Raw genomic sequence first — 26,937 nt, forward strand, 5'->3', positions numbered from 1 at the left:
ATCAATGTCTGCATTATTTGATAGTGCCAGTTAAGTTTTTTCCCTTCCTGGCCTGGGGCACGAGTTACAGCAATCCGTGTGTGTTTTCGTGTGAAAGTTGGTTCAATTCGATGAATATATGTCTCCTAAGCAATGCTGGGTCAGGCATTAAAGTTCGAGCGGGGGAGGAGATTATAAAACTGGCGACCCGGCTGTTATGACCGGCGCAAGAGAAGATCGCGCCATTCCCCCCCCCCCCCCCCCCACCCTTTTTCGGGCGGTTGGCGGTGCTGGATAGTAGCCAAGCACATGATCAGCCCAGGGTTATGAGATTGTATGATCAGACTCGACATATCCATGGGCTCTTTAGCTCCAAGACTTTTGTGCATCGAACCAGGAGAGCATTCATATCGTATTCTATCGTAATGATAAATGTGAATTGTTCATGAGGCGACAGAGTCGGATATTTCAATATTTTGTACCCCACCCAACAACTCTAAACCCAGATGCAACGCCGGATGGGACCTTTTCCACTGACTTAAAAGTGTTGGGCTCGGAGAAAGTTTGCCTGGGAAGTCTCGAGGTTTTTCTCTAAGCCTTCACCAGGCTCCTGGCCTTCCTCCTCTCCTCCTCACTCAGCACCCACTGCATCCCCTCGTCGTCCCCACCCGCAACGATCTCCTCCCACTCGTCGTCCTCCATGTTTGCCACCATGAGCACCTGCGCGACCTTGGAAAACAGCTCCCGGACGCCATAGTTTCCGCCCTTGGACACCACGTTGATGATCGCACTAAAGTCCCTCTCCATACGGATCACACCAAAGGCATTCGCCCGCCCGAGGTACTTCCACGCGCGGTCGAGCAGTACGCGAGCGAGATACCGAGCGGTGGTCTCCAGCAGGATGGCATAGGTCTTGGGCGTCATGAGCCGCGCGATCGGCTTCATGAGCGCGTCCCACCCGTGCTCGAAGCGCCGGCCTACTTCGTCCAGCAGCTCGTCCTCGTCGATGTCCTCTGCGGCTGCGAAGTCGGCCATCTCATCTTCAGTCAGGGTATAGTCCACATCGCGGAAGGTCTCTGCGAGAACGGGGCGTAGGCGGAGTCTGACGACTTGGTTGGCGAGAACCTGCAGGCCTTCGCCGAGGAGCTCCGTCGTCTTGGAGGTGAAGGTCGAGAGGAGGGTGGTAAGGGCACTGCTGACATTGGCGACATCATGCTCGAAGGGGAATGTGTCCTGGAGTGCTGGCTGAGGACCGGCGCCGTTGGTCCGTTCGAGCGAGGTTCCGAGGAACGTGTTTATAATTCGCTCGAGGTATTCGTTTGATGTCTCAAGGCTGTTGATCAAGACAATAAAAGCTATGATCTTGTCCTCGGGAGGAAAGCCGCCTTGGACGACTGGTTTCGGATATGATTCATCACGCATCTTTCTCTGGACCATACCAACAAAGTCGGAGCCCAAGACCCTGCCAACGGTCTGTAAGACAGATGCGACGGCATCTCTTTGTGATGTAGAGAGCGTCTTCTGTATCACGGTATTGACAATGTACATAACATCGTCAACCGCAGATATTATAAAGGGGGGTTCGCTGTTCAAGGGCTTGTGTGGGTTGAGTGAGAGCCCACTGGGCATCTCATCCAGCTGGAATGCTTTCTCGACTGATCTCCGGAAGAAGAATGTGCTCATGACGTTGTAGGGATTAGTTAGCCTGCCTGAGACCTTGCGGTTCAGGTTGGACTTGGTGAGAACATCAGGAGTGACGAGAGGGGTGTCTTTGGGAGATTCGGGATCCTGGTAGCCAACAGCAATCAGTATGAGCGCCTTTACTCAAGCCTAGACAAGAAAGGTTGTGTGAGACTTACCTTGCATTTCCCTGCGATGAAACGAGAGTAGGCCGACCACCTCCCAAGCATGACAGCAATTTCGTTGAGCAGCGCATCCACCTCCTTCATATTGACGCCCTCATCCTCGCTCTTCCTGGGATCGTTGTTTCCGGCTCCAGGAGCTGGAGATCCCATTCTCGGTATGCCGGCCATGCCCTTCTGTTGGGACAAGAAGCTCTGGACGAGGAAGGAGAAGGGATAGCTCTTGACGTCTGTCAGCTTCCTGTCGACCCCCCTGTCGTCGCTCCATGAATCAAGGATGATGCCGCCCTGGACGTCGGCCTCCATCTGCAGCCTCTCAATGACCTTGACCATCTTTCCAGATCCGTAGTGACGCTCCACCAGGCCACCATGGCTCTCGATGATCTGGGCGATATGCTCGAACAGCTTGGTCAAGGCGTTGGCGTAGAAGAACCCATCTTTCCTGCCAGGGACCACAGTGCCCTCCTTGAGCGTCTGCCTTGCGGTACCCGCAACGCCCTGGCATACATATCTGCCGTATACATCGAGACCAACATCCCCTCTCCCTACCAGGGGGAACAGCTTGAAGAACCTCGTGACCTTGGTCCCGTCGCCCTCCTTGGCCGCCTTTTCAAACTCCCTCAGGAACAGCCCGCAGAGGCTCTCCCTGGCGTTCTCCAGCGTGACCCATGGTGCGTCAGGAATCTCCACCGTGGGCACCATGGCCGCCGCGAAGCCACCTCGTATAATCTCCTCAGGCACCCTGCTCGCGCGCGCAATGTACCCGGCGGCAGCCTCCCAGTCCTGCGGCGCGCCCATGCTCCAGACGACACCGCCGACGCAGGCCTTCAGCTCCGCGACCTGCTCGACGACCCTGAGCGTCTCCTCGACCCTCTGCTTCTCGAGGTCGAGCTCGCGCACCTTGCCAGAGAGCCTGCCGGCCGTGTGCGCCGCGTTGGCGAGCATGTTGTTGCTTATGGACCGGGTGGCGATCACCTGCGAGCCCAGGCCCGCACGCAGGTTGTCGAGCCGGCCGAGATCACGGCCAAGATCTGCCTGGGCGGCAAGGCTGGCCTGGAGCCGGCGCACGAGGTCGGCCTCGCGATTGTGGAGAGAGGTGAGGGCGGCGCGGACCTGAGCCGGGTTGGATGCTTCGAGGATGGGGCTCTGGTCTTGCGAGGCGATGGCGGCGTCGTTGTTGTTGCTTCTTCTGAAGCCGCCGCTGCTGTTCAGCGCAGAGGTCGGATTAGGCGTCATGCTGGCGGGGCGTGGCGAAGGTGATGGGAGGGCGTTGTTGGTGTTGATGGTGAGGACATTGGTGTTGGTGGCCGATCGAGCTCGGCTCGTCTTTGAGGTCGTGGACACGCCATTTGCGAAGGCAGACATCGAGGCAGCCTTGTCGTATGGCGTCGCATGCCTGCTCGTGTGGGAGGACGGAGGAGGAGGAGCAGGTTCAGGGTCTAGGAGTGACTGCCATCAGTTGTGATGCCAGTTGGTCTTCGTTCTGCTGAGGGTTCTGGGCGGTTTCCGCTACCTGTCTCTAAGTACACGCAAGGGACCTGCTGTAGTGCGGTGCACTGCAGTAAGCGCCAGCAGAGAGGTACAGCGGAGTACGTACCGAGGTGTCGTTGTGCTATGGTACTACGGTAGGTCCCTAGCCACTTACTTACCTAGGCCCAAGCTTGGCAGTCCCTGCGGCCCCCTCCAGGTTCTGGGCTTTGAAATATAGTGGCTGCTGAAGCACTGTAAACTACGCTGCTCTCCATACGTAACAAAGCCACACTTCTTGCACGGCTCTGGATCAGCAGGAGACCTCAAGGGCACCTCGCCTCTAATTCTACGTGCTCTTGAGCTTTTGCTGTTAAAAAGTAAACCAATGCCCAATCTGGATCTTGATCCCGCCCTTTGTATAACGCTTGTTTTGCCTTAAGCTGGAATAATTGATATTTTGGACACGTAAAGATCATAGAAAACACACACCGCGGCAAGGACATTCATAACCGCAATATAGGCAATTCCTAATTACTGGCCCTCTCTCCTCCCACAGTTTACAGCAAGCAAAGCCGTTCCCGCGCTCTCGATGAGACCGAGTCATCTCGCCATTCTGAAGCCAAGGAACACTCGCTGTAAGGCTAGACTATATCACAAGGCTACACAAAGCGCCAAAAAGCCAAGACCACCCGCCTAAACGCAAGGCTACAGCCTCGTCCCAGCGTTCCGAAACTCGTCATCGCCATTTCTCATCCACGAGACGTTTCAAGGTGCCGAAAAAGTAAGAATCTTGGTCTTTGCGAAGAGGCCGAACGACGGAATTCTGTCTTCTTAATTCCTTTGGCCCCCAATTATCCTCTAGATTCGCGCCTTGGTCTCTATGCTGACTTGGAAATTATGTGCTGTGGGAGCTTGTGTAACTGTCATGAGAAACCCTCAGCCTTGTACTACCGCCAGAATGTGTGTCTGAAATCTGGCCTTGCCGTTGTCTCTTCACGACCACCGTCGTCATTGGGGCATGTGTAGTTGCGTTTCACTTCGGTGGCGAACTCCACGACACAAAAAGCAAGATGTTGGTCATGTTGTCTATTTACATATTTGTTGCTACAAATATTTACACAGGCGCCTTGCTATCCCCTCACTGGACGACTAAAACCAACAAGGGGTGCTCATTCGTCTCATCTATACAGCCTGGCTGTACCCGCCACCAAGCCTCTTCTTTCCGTAGAACCACCATTTCCTTGCCTCGTCTGCCCAGAACACGGTGCTGCACAACATGATCAGGCCCAACAGGTCATAAAACCCGATAGCCTCTGTCTGGAACACCTCCTGCAGCCAGGGAAAATAAATGACCAGTAATTGGCCCATGAGGCTGAGCGACACGGCCCAGTTGAACAAGGTGTTGGTGAACAGCCCGACCTCGCCGCGGAGTATGGACTTGGACTCGGACCGGCAGCTCAGCGCGTTGAACATATCGAAGAGGACGAAGCACGTAAAGGTCATGGTGGTGTCGCGGCGTGAGACCTTGCCGTCCTCAAGCATCTCATGGGTGTAGACGAGCATGGTGCCGAGCATGATAATGAAGGCAGACTGCAGGACACGCTGAATGACTGCGCGGGTGAGAACAGGGGCACCACGGCGGCGAGGCGGGCGCTTCATTACATCGACATCGACGCGTTCTACGCCCAGGGATTGTGCAGGTGGGCCATCCATGATGATATCTACAATTGATGGTTAGCAATGAGAGGGATCGAGGAAGCAATGCTGGTGCAATGGTACTCACTAATCCAGAGAATCTGCATCGGATTCAGGGGAGACTTGAACCCCAGAACCGTGCAGATCAGAACGAGAGACAGACCAGCTGCGCTTGTGCTCAACTGGAATCTGAGGAAGTTCTGGATGTTGTTGAAGATGCCCTTGCCCTCCTCAATCGCATGCAAGATGGTCGAGAAGTCGTCGTCAGTCAAGATCATGTCGGCAGCCTCCTTGGCCACGTCCGTTCCACTTCTGCCCATGGCGATCCCGATATCCGCCTTCTTCAGCGCCGGAGCGTCATTGACTCCATCTCCTGTCATTGCCACGATATCTCCGCGCGACTGTAATGCGCTGATGATCTTCATCTTGTGGTCGGGGTTTGTGCGGGCGAAGATGGTTGTGTGCTGCATCGCCTGGGCAAGGTCCTCCTCGGATAAATCTTCGACGTCTCTGCCGCTGAGGACTGGTCTTACTGAGACCTGGCCTGGACCGTGCTCGCGAGCGGTGGCAATGTCCATGCCAAGTTGTTTGCCTATTGCCACGGCCGTGGTCTCCGCATCACCTGTGATCATGATCACCTTCACTCCGCCGCGCATCAGTCTCCTGATCGAACGCCCGACAGAGGGCCTCGGGGGATCACTCATGCCAACAAGACCGGCGAACGTGAGACCCTTGTACACGTCTTCCGAGTCCTGAATGCGTGGGCTTTCGCTTCCGTCATGGCCAGGGGTGCCACTTCGTTGGTTTGGCCCGCTGGATTTGCTTCTTCCCCCGGACTTGTTGACGGGGCCACTGGCAAATGCAATGACCCGCAGGCCAGTGGCCGCCATTTTCTCCGCTGCCTGGTTGATCTCTTCTCTCTGCGCTGCATCGAGCACAAATTCTCGACCATGTTTGGAGATGTAGCTGTCGCAGGCGTCCAGAACACGGTCCAGAGCACCCTTCATGTAGGCAAACTCCTTCTCGTTCTTGTCGGATCCGATCGCCACTCCCATCCACTTTCTCTCAGAGCTAAAAGGAACCTCGGATGTTCGAGGTCCTATAGACTCGCGAACATCGTGTTCACGAAACCTGTCCAAAAGGTCCAGCATGGCAACGTCTGTTGGCTGACCAACCCAGCGCGTGTAGGTAGAGGCCTCGTCCCGCGCCACGGTGGACGAGAGCACCGCCTTCGCAGCAGCCCCGTTCTCTGTGTAGCGCCTAGCCAGGCGAGCATCATTGGCGATGTTGCCAATGCGCAGGATGCGCAATGTGGCTGGGTCGGGAGCAGCCTCGGTTGCGTCGTCGTCGGAGTCGACATCAAATGCCTCCTCCGCGCCGAAATACCACATCTTTGAGGTTGTCATGTGATTCATTGTCAGTGTTCCCGTCTTGTCTGAACAGACTACATTGACGGAGCCCAGAGTCTCGACCTTTGGCATCTTTCGAACGATGGCGTTGTGCTTGGCCATCCGATGGACACCCAGTGCCAGAGTCACGGTGACGATGATGGGCAGTCCTTCTGGGATGGCGGCGACAGCGAGAGATATCGATTCCGTGAAGATTTCTAGGTAACCCTTGCCCTGGAACCAGCCTGCCACAGAGATGAGTCCAATAACGACAAAGGAGAACTTGCTCAGCTGGGAGCCCAGCTGGTCCATGGAGAGCTGCAGGGGAGAACGGGGGCTCTCGGTGTCTGTGACACTTGTAGCAATGGCCCCAAACTGTGTGTTCCCACCCGTCGCGAAGACGATGCCCTGGCCATGTCCGGACTTGACCAGCGTGCCCATGTAGGCGATGTTCCTCCCTTCATGGGACTCGTGGTCCCGATTCGCGGCGCCATTCTCAGCGGAATCCCCAAAGGTGGGCACTGGTAGCTGCAGGTTCGCACCATCACTGCGCGTCTTAGCTGCCGACCTGCGAGGGCGCGGCGCAGCTGTAACTCGCACAGGGTCGGTTTCTCCGGTAAGATTCGACAAATCTATTGTCAGATCCGATGCCTTGGTGATGCGTATATCTGCAGGAATGCGATCGCCCGTCGTGAACAAGACGAGGTCCCCCGGGACCAATGATGCAGCCATCACCTTGGAGGACGAGGCTTCCAGTGTCTCTTCCTCTGGTGTGACAGCGCCAGACGACTCGGCGCCCTCCCGTCCGTCTTCTGCTGTTGGTTGCCAGCCTGGTGTTCGTGGAGCTGCAGCGCCTCTCGCAGGCATGCTCCTGATCAGATGGGCATGGTTTGGGACAAGATTGTTGAGAGCCTCAATCGACTTCTCGGAACGGTACTCTTGCACAAATCCAACGGTCACAACGATAGTCACCGCGACGGTGATACTGATAGCGTCGTCTAAGTTTCCTAGAAGAATAGAGGCGGCTGAAGAAGCAAGAAGCAGTAATATCAGAGGCTCTTTGAATTGTCCCAAAAATCTCAGCCAGAGCGGCTCTGGGTCTTCGTGAGGTATCTCATTGGGCCCATAGTCGCGCAGGCGCGACAGAGCCTCAGGAGGTGTAAGGCCATGCGTGAGCGAGGTTCGTGCGCGGGCGGCGACTTCGGCGGTGGTTAGGTAGGAGAACTCGTCGGCGACGCTCTGTGCAAGAAGCAGGTTAGCTCAAGGTGGCCTCTTCCCGGCAACCCCTTTGGCGAGGAGATGGAATTTCTTACTCTCGACTGAGCCGAGGTCGTGCGCGTAGGAGACCTCGACTGCGCCCGATCATTTCCGGCCCAGGGGGACAGTTCAATGGATTTCGTCGGCTCGTTAAAGATGGGCAGGCTTGGGGAATCGCCTGTGAACCTGTCCATCCTCTCGTGCTAGTAGTGGAGGTGGTGGTGGCGTGGGAAGAAGCTCCGAGGTGGAAGAGAGCCCGACTTGCCCAGAGGCTTGCGCCAAAATCGAGACTGTAAAGCTCGACCTTTATGTATGAGACCGCCTAAGGTGGTTGACCACTGGGTGTGCGCAAGCCAGACGCAGAGGAAAAGACGTATTCGAGGTGCTGTCAGTCGCACTTAGATCCGGGGAAGCGCACACGGACCAGCATCATTGTTTGACAACGTTGCCGGGTGGGTATCTGATTATAGGAATAACCTTGGGATCTCGAGGTTGTGGACTGTGGCTGTCCTAATTTTATGCTTATAACCTGGGAGGAAAAGGAGCGGACTGAGCAAAAAAGATGTCGAACGTTGAGCGTCGAGGGTAGGCGCTGACGTGTAACGAACCAAGGTTACGGGAGTAAAGGCGCTGCCAGAACTTATGGTGGTGTTCTACTACCGGCTCGGGTCGGCGTGCAAATGTCACGTCAAAGCGCAGCCGCCCCCTGTAGAACAGGTACGGGGGGGCTCTGGTCCAGATTTTGTTCCCAACTAGGCGAAGGTGAGAGGAGAGGCTGGTGTGATCCGAATTTTTCAAACCCGAGCCCTGACAGGTTTGAGAAAAGCTTGACTATCAAAAACTTCCCACATTCCCATATATCTGCAGCATCCTCCCTTGATCTCCTCGGCCTTCTTGGTGAACCAGAACTAGGGCGCCGTCGCACAGAAAGAACGGACGTCCCAGCAATGGGCAAGGGCTCGTGCAACCCAAGCGTGCCTGTGTAAACAACGGCAGGAAACAAAGGCCACACGGGCACAAGAGCAGGGTGAAAAACCTGCCTTAGACCTGTCCAGAGGGTTCAAAATAGAGGAAAGGAGGGAAGATGTCTTATTGTTGCTATCTGTCCGAAAAGAATCAAAGGGGGTGGTATCCTTATAGCTGCATGAGGACCCAAAACCCACTTCACTCTCTGACCCGAGGAGGACCACCGCACTGGCCACCACAACATTGGCTAGGCATCAGCCCATAGACCTCCATACTGCTCTTGCATACCCCTCCAGCTCTTGGACACTGAGAACAAAATCACTCTCTCCAGGGCCTGGATTTCGTAAGAAAAGAAGTCTAAAGGGCAACACCAGCGCGCTACTAACGATGCTGAATGTTGGTGGGACTGTCGGATTCTTGGTGATGGTGATAATCTGCCGCAGCACTAGTGCTAGTATTCCTGTGGATCGGGTATTTGTTGCTCCAGGTCGTTGGACTGGTATATCCTCTTCCCATCTCTCAATACTGATTTCCGATCGTCTTCGGTCCCATTTGATCAGAAGCACAATTTTCACATCATGGTCCGATGCAGCGAGCCACCATCTCATATCTTGGCGTAAGTATTGCTGGGATTCGGAATATCCAGCCTCGATAACGAGTGTTGGCCAGGCATTTGGTCCATCGCGCTCTGGAGATGGGCCTCCTGAAGAATCGCCCTCTCCGCTTCCATCACCAGCCCCAGAATTTGGTTTTGTGTAACATGTAGTGGCCGCCATAGTACTCCATCTGTCCTCCAGGCCTCTGCCGAAAATCTGAAAAGAGATTTTCTGGTATATATGGCTATGCATAGCTTCGTGTAGTCTGGATGGGATCGTGATAAAGAGTATCCGCGATTTAGCATCATATCGGCGCAAGCGGACCTTAGGTCGTCGAGTTTCGCAATTAATGAGATCGAAATCCATAGGATCAACATCTAATCAGATAGTTAGTATAAGATTAGATCAGATCAGGAAATAATAAAGAAGAAAGAAAAAAAACATACTTGTGATTATAATCAACTCTTTGGGACCAATACAGGCCATCTCGTGGTTGAATCGCTCGACAGTCGTGAATTGTATCTTCGGTATATCATCATCATCGTCTGCTAGCACAGAAGTCGTGGGGGTAGATATGGACATGGATCTGGACAGAGGCGATGCAGCCATCGTGGATATGGAAGAGTTGAGACTTTAGAAATTGAAATTGTGTTATGCCCAAGGTGTTTGTTGGTGGCAGAAGGAAGAAAGGAAAGGGATCTTTGTTTGTCCAGGTCTGATTGTCGATTCGCGCGTATTCATTGAGGTGTGTGCTAAGTAGCCAAAACGGGCAGCCACTATACGCAGTTTTGGCCTGCTGTAATGCGCTAGTTCGGACTTCCGAAAGCCGTTCCTTTTGTGTTTTTCATCGGTCCTGAGGATAGTTGCCCATGGGCTCAATCAACTTTTACGCGCTTTTGCTACCCATTAACATCACTCACCCCTTAGGCTCCTTTCCATCGCTATATTTACCCTCATTTTGGTGTGGGACGCAAACCACTGTTTGACTGCCGCGGGAGCTACCAAAATGAGTTCCGAAAGCTACCCTTGAAAGCCCCCATGGCGCAGCGCTTGATAGCGGTACCAATTGTTGCATACTTTACCAGTAGATCTCTGGTAGCCACACAGCTGGGTACCTTGGCACCTCTCAATAGGTGTTTTCTTGACCACGGGGAATTTTCGCAATTGCATGCAGGAGCTGTTCGCCATGTCTCAGGTTTTCTTTGACCGGAAACAATACTTTGTATTGCCTCAGACCTCGACACAGTACCAAGTCCCTGGTATCAGCATTGAAGCACTCCAACTTTCTGCAACAATAAATTGTACTGAGTTATGGGAGGAATATTTGAATGCGGAAGGACTTTTTGGTGGCATAAGAATGCTGGGCAAGGTGTGAAGACCCTGCCATGTGCTGCTAACAGCCAAAGAAACCAACATTGACAATAGGGGAGTACATTGTAGTACATATCACATGGAACACATGTCTGTCTACTATTGATCATGATCCTTTTCTTTCTTTTATTGTCTTTTTTTTGGGGGGGGCGGGGGGGCGGAGGGCCTTTGTTTCTTATTCTCTTAACTTGTTCAAGACAAAACAGTTGTTGATGTCTGTTGTGTCGATACTACTTATGTACTTCATTCTATGTACTGACAATACAAACTGGATTGCGCAGTTCTGACCCTGTACTACCAAGGTACGTAAGACTAAATGCTGTGCTACAGCGTTACGCTACGTACTTACCTAACAGGGACCCTAACCCCAGCCACAACCTCCCGCCACCGGAATTCAGTCCAAGCTGATGTGGGCCCGTTGCCATGCTGAGACCAGGGCCCTGCTTGCGTGGGTCTGCTCTCTTCTCATACTTACCCAGCTACCACCACGCCAGAGAGAGCCAAAACACCGTCCCCTCTCTCCCTCCCTCCTCTTTTCCGTCGCAAGTACCACCAATCCCTCCAAACCCCGCGACCCGCTCAGAGGCGCCGCCCATCGCCTCAGCAGAACATAAAATAATTGCTTGCGATCTTGTTCCTTTGCTTCTCCGCGGTTTTCTACCACAGCTTCATTGACGCCTTGCGCGGTTTTTTGCTAGCTGCCGTTGTGGTCTCATCCCACGCGACGAATCTACCGCTCTAACACGCGACGGCTTCGTGTTTACAGCCCTCGAGCCACCATCCCCCCTCGCGTCGGCGCGTCCACAGTTCATCGCCCCTAGGGTGATCTTCTTCTCAGAGGCGCCCCTCGCACTGCTGTCTCCATTTGTTACTCGTCATAGCCTCCCCGCGACACCGTCACGACCATGTTCTACTCGGAAGAACTCTTCCAGAAGACCGGGCCTCTGGCCCGGATCTGGCTCTCGGCCAATCTGGAGCGCAAGCTGTCCAAGCAGTCCATCCTCCAGTCCAACCTCTCCGAGAGCGTCGAGCAGATTATCACGCCAAATCAGGCCCCGATGGCGCTGCGGATGACTGGCCAGCTGCTCCTCGGTGTCGTCAGGATATACAGCCGCAAGGCCCGATACTTGTTAGATGACTGCAATGAGGCCCTGTTGAAGATCAAGATGGTAGAGTCCCCCCAACCCATTCAACATACACATAAGTCTGCGTCGCAACTCTGCTGACAACCTATCAGGCTTTCCGATCCTCGGGCAACAATGACATGCCCGCAAACCTGCAGCTCCCGAATCGGGAGTCTCTCCTCTTGCCCGATCGGATCACCCCTTACGATAACCTCGATCTGCTTCCTGCGCCTGATGTCGACCTGCTCTTGAGTCAGGACGCAGATTTGAATTCTCAGCCTCTGGGTCGCAAGGGACGCGTTAGTCACCGGGACATCAACCTGCAAGAAGATTTCAACAATAGCCAGTTCCTGATGGACGGACTGGACAAGGACGACGGCTTAGACTTGGCTAATGTGGACGATTTGGATCTTCAACTCGACTTTGGCATGGATCTTGATGACCAGCCCACCAGACTGACTGTCGAAATGGGTCGTGAGGCTCCCGCTGCCAGGGGAGTCGAGGAAGATATGTTTAGCGAGTTTGATCTCCCGCAGCCCGCTAAGGGAAGGGGTCATGATGAGTCTACGGCGCTCGGGTTTGGTGACGGCGGAATCCGCATCCATGATGATGACGGGGACATCATGATGGGAGATGACGACTTCCAGCTCAACCTCGGAGACCAGACCGCTTTGGCTGCGGGCGCGGCCAGACCAGACATGGCAAGAGCTCGCATTTCCGAGTCTCCCCTGTCAGACATCGATGAGGCGTTTGCCAAGGAGATCGAGCTCGAATACACACGGACCACGGATGTGTACGAGCCTAACGAGGACGACGAGACGATGGTGAACCGCAAGGCGCCACAGCGGTCCAAGAAGCGGAAGATTATTGCCCCCGACGAGCAGACCATGCTTAGCGGTGCTGTTTTCAAGGAGCAGCAGCGGAAGCACGACAACATTCTTAAGCCCCAGGTCTTCCTCCCCAGAGACCCTTATCTCTTGGCCCTGATGGAAATGCAAAAGAACGGCGGGTTCCTGGCCAGCATCACGATGGACGGACAGAGCGCCATGTGGGCGCCAGAACTGAAAGGCCTTTTGTCCCTGGACGCTGTCCGGGCGCCGAGCGATCTCAAACGCAAGCGGGATAGTGGAATTGCGGACATGGGCTCGGAAGGCGAACTGGGCGCTTCCAAGTCACCACGCCTCGAGATCGACAACGACGAGGACCCCTTCGCTGTAGGCGGGACGGACCTCGGCAACCAGTCCGTGGCACCAGACGGGACGATCCTCGAGATTGCCGGAGACGATGGAATGGTCATTCATGACGATGACGACAACACGGCCATGCCGAACTTTGATGACACGACAGCCCCTCTTGTGCATCCTGCCGACAGCGGCCCAGTGTCCATCGGTACCAAGCACGCCGTGCACATCTTGCGCGACCTGTTTGGTGACGAGGCTGCAACCAACGCCGACAAGCGCAAGAAGACCTCTGTGGTGTTCCAGGACCTCCTGCCCGAGAAGAGGACGACCAAGGCCGACGCGACGAAGATGTTCTTCGAGTGCCTGGTGCTTGCTACCAAGGACGCCATCAAGGTTGAACAGCCTGAGGGTGCCCTGGACGGCCCCATCCGCGTGAGAGGCAAGCGTGGCCTCTGGGGTGCTTGGGCCGAGCGTGAGGCTGGCGGCGAGATCGACCAACAGGAAGAAACGGAGGACCACCCCACAAACCAGCCCCAGTATGCCATCTCTAGCAGCCCTGCGGCGGCTGTTGCCGTCACGGCCTAGAAGGCTTGAGCCCGCCCTGCCTGCGGCTGCTCCTGCAGCCTGCACGCGGCTGGGTAGCTATCAAGTTTCTGTACATATGTAGACTTGTCTGATTTTCTGGAACCTGGCGTCAGCGTGTTGTCGTTATTTTTTCAGCCACGCGGCCAAGTGGCGTTTCGGCGTGGCCGGAGGACATAGCTCATTCTCTGCGGTGGGTTGGGTTTTTTCTCTCTTTCTCTTTAGGATCTGTCCCGGTTGGACTAAAGCCTCGAGGAGGACGGTGCCAAAATGATTGGGTCTGTTTTCCATTCTTTCATACGGCTTCTTGACTTTTCTGGACCACTGCGGTCCCTTCTGGATAGGTTGCAGAGCGTAGCACGCATGCATCATGTACGTAGATACAATACACCAACCAAGGACGCTATTTAGCATCACTTGTCAGCAGTCGCATATGCGGCCCGTAGCATGAAGAGAGCAAGAAAGTTCCATTAGTGACTACTCCAGTACTGAACAATGCATCATCTAAACGAGTCTCTGCAACGTGATGTCGCACCTCCACCATTGATTACCCGCAGACACGGTCCTACTTCCAACTCTCCTCACCTAGGCGTATCATATGTGCTACGCATCACGTGCCACGTCTTCAATTCCTTCTTCTGTACCATAAGAGACAAAAGAGTAAGGATGTGGGCGGCGGGGAGAATATCCTAGCTTCTTACCGGCGTGCTCTGCTATGACATCTAGGCTGGGCAGGTGGAAACAGGTCTCCGGGCCAACAAGCCGGCAGCAGACTGAATCTCCGAAGGTTGAAGAGTCTGGCCAGTCTTTGTTATCTACGTTTCGATTATGAAGCGGACATTGTACATTTTATTATCATTATTCTAGTAACCTTCTTTATTTCTTTTTGGTTGCTGATAAGAATCAAGATCTTTTCGAAGAGTAATTTGGCCGTGCACATATTTTTGAGACGGTGATCTTGAGTTTTTTTCTTCTTTCTTTCTTTCTGCCTCTTAGCACTCCAAGGCTTGGTCGGTAACGAAGCAATGCGGTTGCAACTGTGTAAATAGTGTGCACACATCACCTACTACTATGTACTTACTACTATGTCTATATGCCTGGTCTTGCAGCAGATTGATTACCTTTTGGTATCATATCAGAATGCAGGACCCAGTCGTCTGGGAATTCGGCCGAGGAGCGCGGGATCCGTTTCCCTTTTGGATCTTGGTATGATTGACCAAACCTCGGTTGGCCCCTCTGCTTTCGCCTTAGCGGAGTGATCGGTCGTTTTGTTCCCCCTTGCTGTTTTCCCCCTGTTGTTAGCAAGAGGCTTGAATCTTCCCCTCGTCTAATAGTAGTAGGCCCCGTGAACCATGCCACACAAGCCACAGCCACATAGTCATAGCGCCAGCTCCAGTACACTACCCAGCAGCTCCAGCTCCAGCAACAGGCATCAGCAGCAGCAGCAGCAGCAGCAGTTAGTAGGCCCGGTTGCCCCAGCACCCCAGCACCAGGTAGTTGGTTAGTTAGTGTACAGTAGGGGCAAGGTAGGCATGTAGGGTAGCACTGCATAGGCGTGATGGGCTGCAGGGACGATTGTCAGGGTGTCCCGTATCATGGGGTCGACATGTCTTGTCTCTCTACTCTCGTGTCTCGCTTTCGTGTGCTCTCGTGGGTCAAAATTCTAATCAAATCAAAGCAGATTGGGGGCAATCCCAACCCGAATCCGCATCTCTGCGGCCCCGCTCCCTCCCCCCCCCCCGGCTCCCCTCAAGCCCACATTCCATCATCGCCTCTTCAGGGACCCCCCTCTTTCCGTAGCCCATCATCGTTCTTGCCCGTCAGGGTTCCCTCCGAGGTGGCCATGCCATGCCAGGCCATGCCTCTCTCTCACTACTACTACTACTACTACTACTACTCTCCCCTGGCAACCTCGTCATATTGCGTACTTGGTTAGTCTATCATCTGCAGGCACAACTTCCTCCAGACTGCAGGAACAGGCAAAGTCCCAACAACCTACCTGCTTGCATTACCCAGTGCATTTGTCTTTCACAGCTACTACGTACGTCCACGTTTGCCTTTCTGGTCTGCATCCCTTCCTTCGTTCCTTCGCTCCCTCCACGCATCTCTCCCTCCTCCTCCTCCTCCTGCCCCCCCCCCCTCCTACCCTCCTCTCGATTCGTCCTACGACCCTGCACATTCAATTGCATACGGGTCAGAGGCTGGGGCTGCAATCTGTTATTGACGGGGTGTTCCTACTGCCCGTCCTCTTCCTCTTTCTGTCGACTCTGGATCCTATTTTTGTTCTTCCCTTATGCACCCCGCCTCCGATTGACCTCGTTCTATGCTATCCCACCCTTGCGCGATCTTGTTTCATATCATCTTTATTTGACTGCCCCTGAGCGCCATATTGCGCCGCGCCAAGAAAGAAGCCCATTCTTTCATTCAATTCAATCAATCCGTTTGGGCAATTCACCCAACAACAAGACGCGCACACCTTTGAGACTTGAACTTACACATACTCTCTCACACACACCAAACAGGCTTGCAACTCCCGGTCAGAATACCCCCAGAGCAGCATCATCGAGGTCGAGAGTACCAACAAGACCAATAACTGTCTCCTCGTGTCTAAGGCTTGCCACCACAGAAAGCGTCTGTATTCTCTCGCACAGCTGGACTCAGCATTGGACTCAAGTCTCTCTTCCGCTAGCGACGGACCGGGCGCAGATCTGACGCCTATCACCATCTCGCCAGACCCAGCGAGCAGTGGACACAAGTTCTTTCCACCTCACCTCACCTTACCTCACCCACAGAGCACTCCAACACAAGTCAAACGCAATATCTTTCCTCTACGCCTGAACCCAACCGACCGAAACAGTTTCGTACCAATCTGGTTGTTTCAGTCACATTTTCTCTGCCATCTCCGATGTTGATTTGAGACCGCTGTCTCCTGCTCACGCCGTTTGTCGCCTGTCTCTTAAGTTTATATTACCGCATACTCCGGCGTTCCGCGGCATGCCATTACTACAGGGGACCCGCAGCATCCTTTCCTCCACCACTTCTCTCAACAGACAATCAATGCTTGCTGGCTTACAACATTGTTCATATCGCTACTGAGTGGTCCATTTCTTTCGTGGAGGAACCACCCCAGCGGGGGCCGGTGAGCACCTATCCTTAGGGGCAGCACCGGAGCCACCACCTGTGAGGAAGAGAAGCAGGAGGAACTGTTGTGTTGTGTAGTTGCCGTCTAGTTGTCCAGTTGTCGTTATTCGTACCGAGCACGCGACCTCCCTTCTCCGACCGACCAACGCTCCCCGCACACGTACGCACTCTCTCACTACACCCCCTCCCCCCCAAAAGATGTCCGATCACGATGACCACAATGGCGGCCTCGTTGCCGCTCTGCGGTCCGTCTGGTTTTACTACATCGCCTGCACACCGTGTCGAAAGATCGGACACCGCCGCGAGACGAGGAAGGAGGCCGAGCGGGAACGGACCATCAAGGCCCGACTCGAGATGGAACAGCCCGGCCTGTACCGACACCCAAACCCCGAGAACACGAATCAGTACTGGATGGAGGACATCAACATGGGGCCCAGGCTACCGAAGCGCGGCGCCAGCCAGACCACGAGCCAGAGGAAGCTGAAGAGCTCAGGTACGGAGGCGACAGACAGGACGGCGGGCGCCTCTTCGCCCAGGGACCGCCAGACGAGCATCGGCAGCAGCACCCAATTCCACAGCGCCGAGACCGCCAGCAGCCCTACCATGGTCGCCGAGGACTTTGAGAGACGCACCACCCTGTCCATGTCCGTCACGGACTCGCAGGACCTGGACTGGAACCGCAAGAGGTACGAGAGGGAGGACGAGGAGCTGTGGGGCCACCAGATGGCCAATAAAGCTGGCCAGAGGCTCCGCGAGGTCATCACGAAAGGGCGAGACACTGCCGGCAGGCTGTTCGAGACAGGCCGCCCGCAGCGTGAGCGGGGGATCACCGAGGAGGAGCGCACCGGCTTCTACTCCGCGCCGCGAAACCCGCCCGTGAACGACTACCACCCACCTGTGGTCAGCAGCCGGCCCGCCAGCAAGCACGAGTACCGCTGGATGCTACAGCCCCCGCCACCGGCCAAGGTCATGGAGGGGAAGGTACCTGTGAGCAGGAGCGGGTCCCTCACCAGCGTTGCCAGCCGTCGGACAGCCGCCGCGTCCCTCGCCAGCAAGGAGGAGCTCGGACTCGGGCGCCTCGTCGGGGAGAAGATCGTCAAGGATAAGATCCGCAAGGGCGAGATGCCCAACGAGGCCGAGGGATCCATCCGCACCGCCCGCCCCAACACGCGGAGGTCGAGAACTGCCTCGACCCTGAGCAGCCTCCCGAGCCAACGATCTCAGCGCTCTCACATGTCGCAGCGGTCGGCCAGGAGCCGGAGCAACACCACCGGGTCCGAGTCCTCGGACACAATCTACGAGCGGAGGAGGAAGAGGAGAATGGCCAAGCAGAGGGCGGCGGACGCGGCTGCCGGCTCGGAGGCCGATGACGAGACCGACGACGACGAGCACACCCACTCGCCGGAGCGACACGCCGTACAGAGGCCCAAGCTGCAGACCATCGCCAGCTCGGACCTCTCGAGCAGAAAGTCGGAGGCCGGCGCGAACCTGCACCCCGCCCTTGTGGCCACCCTGTCCGAGCCCGCCCCGTCGTCGCCCAGCACTGTTGTCGATAGCTCCCCGAAGGGATCGTCACCACCCCTAGACGATGTCACCAACCAGGCGAACGCCACTGCCATTGTCGCCGATGATGCCGCCAAGAGACGGCCGGCCGGTGCATCTGTCGACAGCGGTCTCGCCCTGGCCTAGGTGTTGTCATAAGGCATCGTCCCCCGTCTGAGCCGCAACATAAGATGATTACTACACACCCACACACACAACACACGAACCTGCATTGGAAACGGAGTCCCGAGGCAAATGCGTGTACCATTGTTGTTACTGATTCTTTTGTTTCTTTCTCTTCTTATTGTGCATATTTACACATTGGTTTGTTATCGTTCAGCCCTTGGTCTTTTGGTGGCTGCTCTTTTTTTGTGTTTTTTTTTTCTTTTGTTAGGGGGATGGGGCAGGAGGCCGCATTGCATCCTCATCGCATCAATACGAGTGCATGGTTGGTTTTTGCATTGGGCTAGGCACGTCAAGACTGCGAGGCGTTTTTGGTGGGAGTTCATTTTGAGGGCAGGGAGGGCGTTGTGTAGGTGCAGAGAGGCGGGCAGTGTGAAAGTGAGAGGAAGGGAGAGAGAGAGAGAGAAGTTGTCATACATATATACGTTGAAGAAGCATCATTATTAAGCAGAGGATAGTTAGCAGTAGAAGCGGCTGTTGGCACCTCACAAGGGAGACTGGCCGGTGAGCTGGAGAGAGAGAGAGAGAGAGGACAGAAAACTTCCGAGACAGATGAGTGTATCAAAAAGAAGATCTCTCACACCAAGTACTTGTCCTGACAGAGTGAAGTTTTCCTTTATAAATGTATCGTGATCTCGTGATTGGGTATAGATGATGGTAACCTTGTCATCCCCTTCCAAGTGCGTACTCCGTTGACCAGTCCTGATGTGTTTCCCTAGCCCGTGTTTGTTTCTCAATTGCACTCATGCAATGCAGCCTTCCCATAATAGCAACCATGACCCAGGTAGAAGAAGGAACCCCATTGCCCCGGCCATCGAAAGTTCTTGGAATGCGAAACAGTATCACAAGTACACACCTTCTCCCTCCTCCTCCTCCTCCTCGTTCTCGTCCTCCTTAACATCCGAAACCTGGTCTGGCACTCGGCCATCATCGACGGTGCTGGCGGTGTCTCTAGAGATAGGCTCCAAGACCCGCCGGAGCTCACCCACCTGAAAACCATCTACACCAGCTCCTTCCTGCCCTTCGCCCATCGGCCGCGATGTAGACGATGCCGCTGTCGCCGCCGCCGGCACCACAGGCGCACCGTCGGCCGCACCGGTGCCCTGGCTGTGCACCTCGTCCATGTGCAGCTGGCCATTCCGGATCGAGCCCGTCTGGAAGGTCCCGTCCGTCCAGGGGTTCCTCTCCTCCGTCACAGCTGGGCCTCCGGCCGCCGCCCCAGCCCCAGCCCCAGCCCCAGCTTCCACCCGAAGACCCTCATTGCCATTCACAACCAGTGCGCCGCCCACCACCACCTCGTCCTCGTCGTCGTCGTCGTCGTACCCTCCTCCAGACAGCCCGCTCTCCCTGTCGCGCGTTCTGAGGAGGGCCCTCAGGTCCTCATTGCCTGCGCCGTCCGCACCATTGAGCTCGAAGCCTGACCAGCTGACGCCTCTGCGCTCGACCTCGGCCTTAAGCAGCTCGATGCGGGCCATCATCCTCTCGATGACGAGGTTGTTTTCGCGGATGGCGTCGATGCAGTCCTGGTCCGGGACGCCGGGCGCCTGGCTGCCGATGGCGGTGCGGCGGCCGTCGGCGTAGGGCTGAAGGTCCTCGTTGCTGTGGGCCAGGTGGAGGATAGAGTTGCGCAGCTCGAGACACTTGAGGCGGAGGCTGACTAGGGGGAGGGAGGTGAGGGCTGCGGCGAAGCGGGCGGGGGTGATGGGGATGGCCTCTGAAGACATGGCTGCCCTCTTGTTTTCTTTTTTCTTCGTCTTTTTTTTTTTTTAATTTTATTTTTTTGGTGGTTGAAATGAGCTTATGGAGGATTGTCTTTTGGAAAGAGATTTTTTCTTCTTTCTGTGTGAGTGCGATCTTGAATTTGGTTTGTTGTTCGTGATCGGAACTGTAGGTTGTTTTCTTTACTGGTGAGTTGGGTTTTGCGCCTATGTGCTGGTTCTACGGAATATCTCGAGACTACCAGAGCGAGCGAGCAGAAGCACAGGCACAAAAGCTCTAGAAGCTAGACCCCTGCCACATACTAGTGCAGTAGTGCTACCATTGGATAGTGTACTGTACAAGAGTGACAAGTAAACGTTTACGTATCACCGCTACCTACCAAGTATCGAGGGGTTACGGTCGGAGCCGCCCTATCTTATCTCTCACCCAGGTCCCTGCATTTTACGGCAGCGCCTTCTGCGCGTGCCCCGCGGGGTGTATGGAGGGGTTCTCATAAAATTTATATCAATCCAGTGACTACGCGCTTCTCAAACCCGCCTGCCATAACCGCAAACGACCCCCTCCCCCCCCCTTTTTCCCCCTTCTTCGTTCTCCCTCTCACACACGACAACCATCTCCATTCATTCACCCATTTTCAAACAAGATGGCTAGGCTTGAGGATGGCGCTGAGCCCCATGAGGTCTACCCGACCATTCTGGTCTTGGACTTTGGGTGAGAACTCGACTGATTGATTCCCTTTGCAACGGAAGAAAAATATGAGTTTTTGGGACTGACTTGAATTAATAGGAGCCAATATACTCACCTGTGAGTCACATCTACTCACACTTCACTCTTCTCCTCCCTCGTGCCTCATGTGCGCCGAATGAGGCCATAACTCAATGCTGTACTTGGGCAATCCTGCCTTTCATCACCACCTATTCGTGGCTATGACTAACCTCGACGGCTTGATCACCACGACGACAGCATCATCCGCCGGCTGCGTGAGCTCAATGTCTATTCCGAGATGCTCCCCTGCACCACCAAGCTGTCAGAGCTCAAGTTCAAGCCGGTAGGTCTCATCCTCGGCGGCGGCCCCTACTCGGTCTACGACGAGGGCGCCCCCCACGTGGACCCGGCCTACTTTGACCTCCAGATCCCCATCCTGGGCATCTGCTACGGCCAGCAGGAGCTCGCCCACCGCCTGGACAAGGACAATGTCGTCGCCGGCGTGCACCGCGAGTACGGGTCCGCCGACCTGACGGCCAAGAGCATCAACGCCCACGCCGACCGCCTGTTTCAGGGGCTCGAGGACACCATGAAGGTGTGGATGTCCCACGGCGACAAGCTGGCCAAGCTGCCCGAGGGTTTCCACACCATCGCCACCACCAAAAACTCGGAGCATGCCGCCATTGCTCATGACTCACTGCCCATCTACGGCATCCAGTTCCACCCCGAGGTTACTCGTGCGTCACCACCACCCCCTCAAAAAAATTTCACATCTTCCATTTTATCGATTGTTGGTCTGGGCTGGGTGCAATGGGATCAGGAAAGCTGACGTGCGAGGAACAACAGACACGCCCAACGGTACACAGCTGCTGAAGAACTTTGCCGTGGGTATTTGTGGTGCCTCTCAGAACTGGACCATGGGCAACTTTTTCGAGCAGGAGATCGCCCGGATACGGAAGCTTGTCGGCCCCAGGGGCCAGGTCCTCGGAGCCGTCAGTGGCGGTGTGGACTCGACCGTGGCTGCGAAGCTGATGCACGAGGCCATCGGCGAGAGGTTCACGGCTGTTCTGGTGGACCACGGCTATCTGAGATACCAGGAGAGGGAGCAGGTCGAGAAGGATCTCAATGTGAGTGATGCATCCAAGGCAGAACAGCAAGACTGTGTGTGTAAGTGTGGAGATTGGGGTGGCTGACGATGGAACGTACACAGGAACATCTCGGCATCAACCTGAGAGTCGTCGACGCGTCCAAGGAGTTCTATGCTGGTCTTGAGGGAATCACTGATCCGGAGGCCAAGCGAAAATTCATCGGAGGTGCTTTCATTGATGCTTTTGAGGCTGAGGTGAGTAGAACCCCCTTCTACATACATGATACATACATGAGCTCGAGTCGAACCTCAGGATACTGACAACATGTTCCTTCCCTCAGGCCGAGAAGCTGGAGAAGGAGGCTGCCTCAAACCCAAACAGGGCTGAGAAGATTGGGTGGTTCCTTCAAGGCACATTGTACGTGAAATGCTTGCTGAATAATGTCTGCTGTAACAAATGCTAACATTACCGCCACATCACAGATATCCGGATGTCATAGAATCTCTATCCTTCAAGGGACCTAGTCAGACGATCAAGACACACCACAATGTGGTAAGTACATGCTCACAAGTACTGTTTCAACTCTCCTTATGGCTGTCGGCTTACAAACAATGTCTGTAGGGTGGTCTGCCCAAGAGGATGACAGAGGGACACGGCTTGAAGCTGCTGGAGCCTCTTCGGGAGCTCTTCAAGGACGAAGTGCGAGAGATGGGACGGCAGCTCGGCATTGCCGAGACCCTCGTGATGCGTCACCCCTTCCCAGGACCGGTAAGTCAGCGAGCAGCAGCATCTCTGAGTTCAGCGCGTACACACAAGCGCTCACACACATATGGTGCAAAAACCGGCTGACAAAACTCTAGGGTATCGCCATCCGCATCCTGGGCGAGGCCACACCCGAGCGCGTTGAGATGGTGCGCCAGGCAGATCACATCTTCATCAGCATGATCCGGGAGGCCGGCCTGTACAACAAGATCGGACAGGCCTTTGCCGCGCTGGACCCCAGCCGGGCCGTGGGCGTCATGGGTGACAAGCGCGTGTACGAGAACATTGTGCTCCTGCGGGCTGTCGAGACGACCGACTTCATGACGGCCGTGGCGTACCCGTTCAGCTCTGAGTTCCTGACCGAGTGCTCGACGCGCATCGTCAACTCGGTCCACGGTGTTTGCCGGGTCTGTTATGACTACACCAGCAAGCCGCCTGGAACCATTGAATTTGAGTAGAGAAACCGAAGAAGGAAAAGGAAGGAGAAGAAAAGGAACTATTATAAAAGCAGATACCTTTTGACCTAAGGATGGAGAGCTGTGTGTTATAGATTTATAGAGATCGCAAGAATGATTTTTATCTCCTAAAAAGCACATACAAAATACAAGAAATCTTTCGACCAGGTCTGTGTCCAGCCAAGGTTTTCTGTCAGTTGCTCTCTCTCTCTCTCTCAGGGTCCCGTCCATTCAGGCCTTATCAGGCACGTCAGGGTGCGCTGATGGTGGGGCCCAGCGGTTCGGCTCGCTACCCTCCCACGTCTGTTCTGTTCTGCAGGGGTCATTCGGCCGGCAAATTTTCTCTTCACTGGACTCCTACACACTGGAACTCTCTCACTTCACTCCAAACGATTCTCTTCTCAGCCCTCGAGAAAAGCTCAACAGCCTACTTACTTTCCCCTCAGGCAGCAGCATTGGGATCTGCTATGCCCTCGTGTGTCTCTCTGTGTGTTTGTGATTAAATGAGATGATGCGGTAACATAGCTTATTTCAATGGCGAAATGAGTGCTTTTCTAGGGTTCAGCTGCCTTCGGTCGGGCCTCACCCTCGAACGAGCCCTGCGAGTGGAGGCCGCTGCTGCTGCTGCTGCTCGAATCAGGTCGTCACCCTCGACGTGTCTCGCGCCGCTCTCGGGCTCAGCTCGCTTTCATTCACAATGGACCGTCTCAAGCTGTCATCAACCCAGGAACCCACTCCTCCTGCAGGTGATACAACCACAATGGCGGCCCGACCAGACGAGAAGACAAGTCCGCCATGAGCCACAAAAGCGAACCCTCTTCGGCCTGAACAACCGGACAGTCCTCACCCACTATGTTCACCTCCCGCCAGACTACAAAGACGAAGAAGGACTACCGTTTCAGAGGGAAGGCGACCTCGATCTGCCGGCTACAGTGCGTATCTTTCCGGGGTTCGCAGATATGACGCCCGCCCGTGCCACCAGGCTGCTCAGAATCCTGCACGGGCGCCGGGTCGCGGGGACGGTGGAAGACCCGTCTCTGCAGGTGAACACCGCTATGTACAGCGCTCGCGAGATCAGCAGGGCACTGGAGTATCTGCGGAGGGAAGTGCCTGTGGACGAGGTGCTGAACGCCGGCCTCAGGGCAGAGGATGAGCTGCGAGAGCTGGAAGCGAACATGGTGCCCAGGGAAGCCGGTGACGAGGAGGTCTCTGCCGAGGGAGGGAGGACAAGGAAGAGCAACGAAGCCGCAGAGAAGGACGGCAACGACGACAATCCCCGCTCCGTCTACGGCGAGAGCATCCTCGACAAGATCCGCGCAAGAAACATCGCACGCCGCGAAGCCGAGGAGCGCGCCGAGGCCGAGAGGCAGCGCAAGGAAGACGAGGCCGCTGCGCAGAACTGGGGCGGCCTGGCGGCGTACGACCCCTCGCTGCACCGCGGCCTGCACCCGAAACAGCTCGAGCACTACGAGGCCGCCACGTCGGACCTAGAAGCGCCGCCCGAGGTCCCGCGGTGGCGCATCCTGCTGCCCATGACGGCGTTCGCCGGGGCGGTGTTGGCCGCGCTCTACATGCTTGCTTCCCTGGCCGAACTGCCGCAGCAGCAACAACCCGGCCAGCGCGAGGTCTTGGGCGGGTCGCTCACGCAGGCACAGGCTGTCGCGGCCGCCATCACGCTGCTCAACGCTGCCGTGTTCATAGCCTGGCGCCGCGTCCGCCTGTGGAAGTATCTCAACCGTCACTTCGTGCTCGACTTTGTCTCCCCGCGCCCCTACCAGCTCCTGACTGCCATGATCACGCACCAGGACCCGCGCCACCTCACAAAGGCCATGCTCCTCGCCTGGGCCGGCGCGCTCCTCCTCGTGCCCGAGCTGGGCCCCGGCGCCTTCCTCGCCACGTATGCCGCCTCAGGCGTGTGCGGGTTCCTGGCCACCCTGTGGACGCACGTCGTGCGCGGCCAGCTGATCTACATGTTTGGTGCCTCGTCGGCCGGGTTCGGGGCCATCTGTGCGTACTTTTGGCTGTACCGCTTTGACGGGTTCAAGATCCTGGGCCTGCCGCCTGATCCTTATGAGGGCCTGCAGGGCCTTGGGATTATCGGTTTGATTATGGCGTTCTTTGCGCTGGTGCCGCTGGTGAGGGGGCAGGGGGGTGGGGTGGATTGGATGTCTCATTTGGCCGGTATGGTGACGGGCATAGGGTGTGCTTCGCTTATGGAGGGGCGGTGGAGGGTTGCTAAGGAGGAGGAGGAGCAGCAGCAGAAGCAGAAGCCTGTGGAAGAGGGCCAGCGGGCGCAGGAGACGCTGGGCGGTGCGAGTGGCAAGAAGTGATACTTGGCTACTCGGTGGATCGAAGAAGTCCATACGTAATAGTCGCCTTTATGTAGTGTTTATAAAAACACTAGCAACACACACACACACACATATATATATATGACGTTAGATGTCCTCCCTCTCCAAATCCATGACAATATCACTTCATATTGAAGTCAGTCAGTCAGTCTACCGGCGGTGTTCTCATGCTTAGTCCATATACGTGTATACTATCTGTGATTCTCCCCAGAGCAGTCAAGTAGCCTATCACAGCATCTACCTAGTCTACCTACGACAAAGTCCAGAAATAAAACAAGGGACTATGTAAATCAGGCACTCCTTGGTGGCTCTCGACTAGGCGCAAAGCTAGGGTTCATAGCCAGGACGACACAAAGCCACGGGCGCACTTTTCTTTTCTCTTTTCTTTTTAGAAGAGAAACTCGCTTTCTCTACTTGTCATAATGGATGAGGCAGCGTATTAATGCAAGACCAGAGAAAGTAAAGAAAAAATAGACGGAGCTAGAGCAAAAAGTCCAGTCGAATGTTAGTGTAGTTTCTTTTGCTTTGGATGATATATATATAATATGTATACATATATATACGCACCAACCCAACCAAAATCGAGAGGGAACAAATGGTTCAAGTCATTAATGTTCACCTGCGCTGTATGCACAGTAATACGATAAAACTCGAAGAGAAAAAGAAAGAAATCCACCACTGATTTACACTACAAGATGACCCTCCGAATCCCCTGCATTTCCTGTTCCTCCTCCTCCTCAACAGGAGCCACCTCTCACACGTCCCCAACACTCCCAACCAGCCCAGCCCAAAGCCAAAGAACAACACGCCCTCCCCCTCATCAGACACCAGCCACCCTGACGACCACCACAAGGACCACACGCCACCAGCAGATCCTCGCCACACAAGAAGGGCGCATCCGAATCGAGACCAGAACCATATCTGTGAGAGAGAACAAGTTGCCAACGTCATCCTTGTCGTCGTCGTCGTCGTCGGGTTGGTTCTGGGCAGAGCAAGAGAAAAGTAACCGCGGCCCACGCCCGTCGTCGTCATCATCATCCGAAATAGCGGCGCAGAACCTCCTCCAGAGGGAAGTCATCATCGCAGCGGCTTTGTCGAAGCAGAGAAAGGCTAGCGTTGATGGTCGGAGGAGGCCTGTGGACAAACACCACGACAAGACAGATGAAGCCGACCAGACGGCGCAAGAAGACGGGAGTAGAAAACCGTGGGCCTTTGCAGACCAGGAACACAGAGCCTGGATGTTTTGTCCTGCTTTCCATTGAATTTCATATTACCAAGGTGGATGCATCACACACACACACACACACACATGATTCTCATCTTGTTTAAGAGAGACGAATTGCTATGTGCGTATGTCGATGTTAGACAGCCGTACTGAGAAACACAAACGGGTCAGCTGGAAGAGATTGACAGAGAACCTCGCACAGAAAACACAACCAGCGATAGAGGATATTTGAAAATGAATGTTTGTCGTATTAAAAATCATAGGGAACTTTAACCCGGTCTGCTGTTGTCCCACC

General features: G+C 55.1%; 8 protein-coding genes across 8 annotated transcripts; 4 read left to right on the forward strand and 4 right to left on the reverse strand.

The window, feature by feature from the left end:
- Positions 1 to 367: 367 nt before the first annotated feature.
- On the reverse strand, positions 368 to 3,206 carry M406DRAFT_347452 (COG4-domain-containing protein; the record flags this gene model as incomplete). Its single annotated transcript, XM_040922299.1, has 3 exons — positions 368 to 1,767; positions 1,839 to 2,987; positions 3,135 to 3,206. 3 exons carry the CDS (start codon positions 3,204 to 3,206, stop codon positions 571 to 573), a joined length of 2,418 nt encoding a protein of 805 aa, XP_040773301.1. The 3' UTR covers positions 368 to 570.
- A 1,177-nt stretch (positions 3,207 to 4,383) lies between these two features.
- Positions 4,384 to 7,845, reverse strand: M406DRAFT_293980 (uncharacterized protein; the record flags this gene model as incomplete). The annotated part of the gene is made up of 3 exons (XM_040919113.1): positions 4,384 to 5,032; positions 5,095 to 7,633; positions 7,708 to 7,845. The coding sequence occupies 3 exons, from the start codon at positions 7,843 to 7,845 to the stop codon at positions 4,494 to 4,496; spliced, it is 3,216 nt and encodes a 1,071-aa protein (XP_040773302.1). The 3' UTR covers positions 4,384 to 4,493.
- Positions 7,846 to 8,871: 1,026 nt separating this feature from the next.
- Positions 8,872 to 9,591, reverse strand: M406DRAFT_264227 (uncharacterized protein; the record flags this gene model as incomplete). Its single annotated transcript, XM_040917645.1, has 1 exon — positions 8,872 to 9,591. A coding segment is annotated over one exon (720 nt), but the record flags the coding sequence as incomplete, so codon positions are not given.
- A 1,654-nt stretch (positions 9,592 to 11,245) lies between these two features.
- On the forward strand, positions 11,246 to 13,940 carry M406DRAFT_352700 (uncharacterized protein). The gene is made up of 2 exons (XM_040922709.1): positions 11,246 to 11,753; positions 11,822 to 13,940. The coding sequence occupies exons 1-2, from the start codon at positions 11,490 to 11,492 to the stop codon at positions 13,472 to 13,474; spliced, it is 1,917 nt and encodes a 638-aa protein (XP_040773304.1). The 5' UTR covers positions 11,246 to 11,489; the 3' UTR covers positions 13,475 to 13,940.
- Positions 13,941 to 16,849: 2,909 nt separating this feature from the next.
- Positions 16,850 to 18,106, forward strand: M406DRAFT_240082 (uncharacterized protein; the record flags this gene model as incomplete). Its single annotated transcript, XM_040916111.1, has 1 exon — positions 16,850 to 18,106. A coding segment is annotated over one exon (1,257 nt), but the record flags the coding sequence as incomplete, so codon positions are not given.
- Positions 18,107 to 19,449: 1,343 nt separating this feature from the next.
- Positions 19,450 to 20,058, reverse strand: M406DRAFT_242577 (uncharacterized protein; the record flags this gene model as incomplete). The annotated part of the gene is made up of 2 exons (XM_040916174.1): positions 19,450 to 19,535; positions 19,593 to 20,058. Coding segments are annotated over 2 exons (552 nt in total), but the record flags the coding sequence as incomplete, so codon positions are not given.
- A 641-nt stretch (positions 20,059 to 20,699) lies between these two features.
- On the forward strand, positions 20,700 to 23,233 carry M406DRAFT_352701 (GMP synthase; the record flags this gene model as incomplete). Its single annotated transcript, XM_040922710.1, has 9 exons — positions 20,700 to 20,767; positions 20,843 to 20,860; positions 21,020 to 21,498; positions 21,608 to 21,888; positions 21,972 to 22,103; positions 22,145 to 22,266; positions 22,332 to 22,401; positions 22,471 to 22,617; positions 22,710 to 23,233. The coding sequence occupies 9 exons, from the start codon at positions 20,700 to 20,702 to the stop codon at positions 23,067 to 23,069; spliced, it is 1,677 nt and encodes a 558-aa protein (XP_040773307.1). The 3' UTR covers positions 23,070 to 23,233.
- A 375-nt stretch (positions 23,234 to 23,608) lies between these two features.
- On the forward strand, positions 23,609 to 25,396 carry M406DRAFT_72338 (uncharacterized protein; the record flags this gene model as incomplete). The annotated part of the gene is made up of 1 exon (XM_040925539.1): positions 23,609 to 25,396. The coding sequence occupies one exon, from the start codon at positions 23,609 to 23,611 to the stop codon at positions 25,394 to 25,396; it is 1,788 nt and encodes a 595-aa protein (XP_040773308.1).
- Between the last annotated feature and the right edge of the window lie 1,541 nt (positions 25,397 to 26,937).

This window comes from Cryphonectria parasitica (genome assembly GCF_011745365.1).
Source record: "Cryphonectria parasitica EP155 unplaced genomic scaffold M406scaffold_7, whole genome shotgun sequence".
In the NCBI taxonomy this organism is placed as follows: domain Eukaryota; kingdom Fungi; phylum Ascomycota; class Sordariomycetes; order Diaporthales; family Cryphonectriaceae; genus Cryphonectria; species Cryphonectria parasitica.

Bases quoted from the DNA above. Each gene is read 5' to 3' on its own strand.
- M406DRAFT_352700 (XM_040922709.1), top strand. From the start codon at position 11,490: ATGTTCTACTCGGAAGAACTCTTCCAGAAGACCGGGCCTCTGGCCCGG. The intron at 11,754-11,821 runs GTAGAGTCCCCC...ACAACCTATCAG, and splicing joins CCCTGTTGAAGATCAAGATG to GCTTTCCGATCCTCGGGCAA.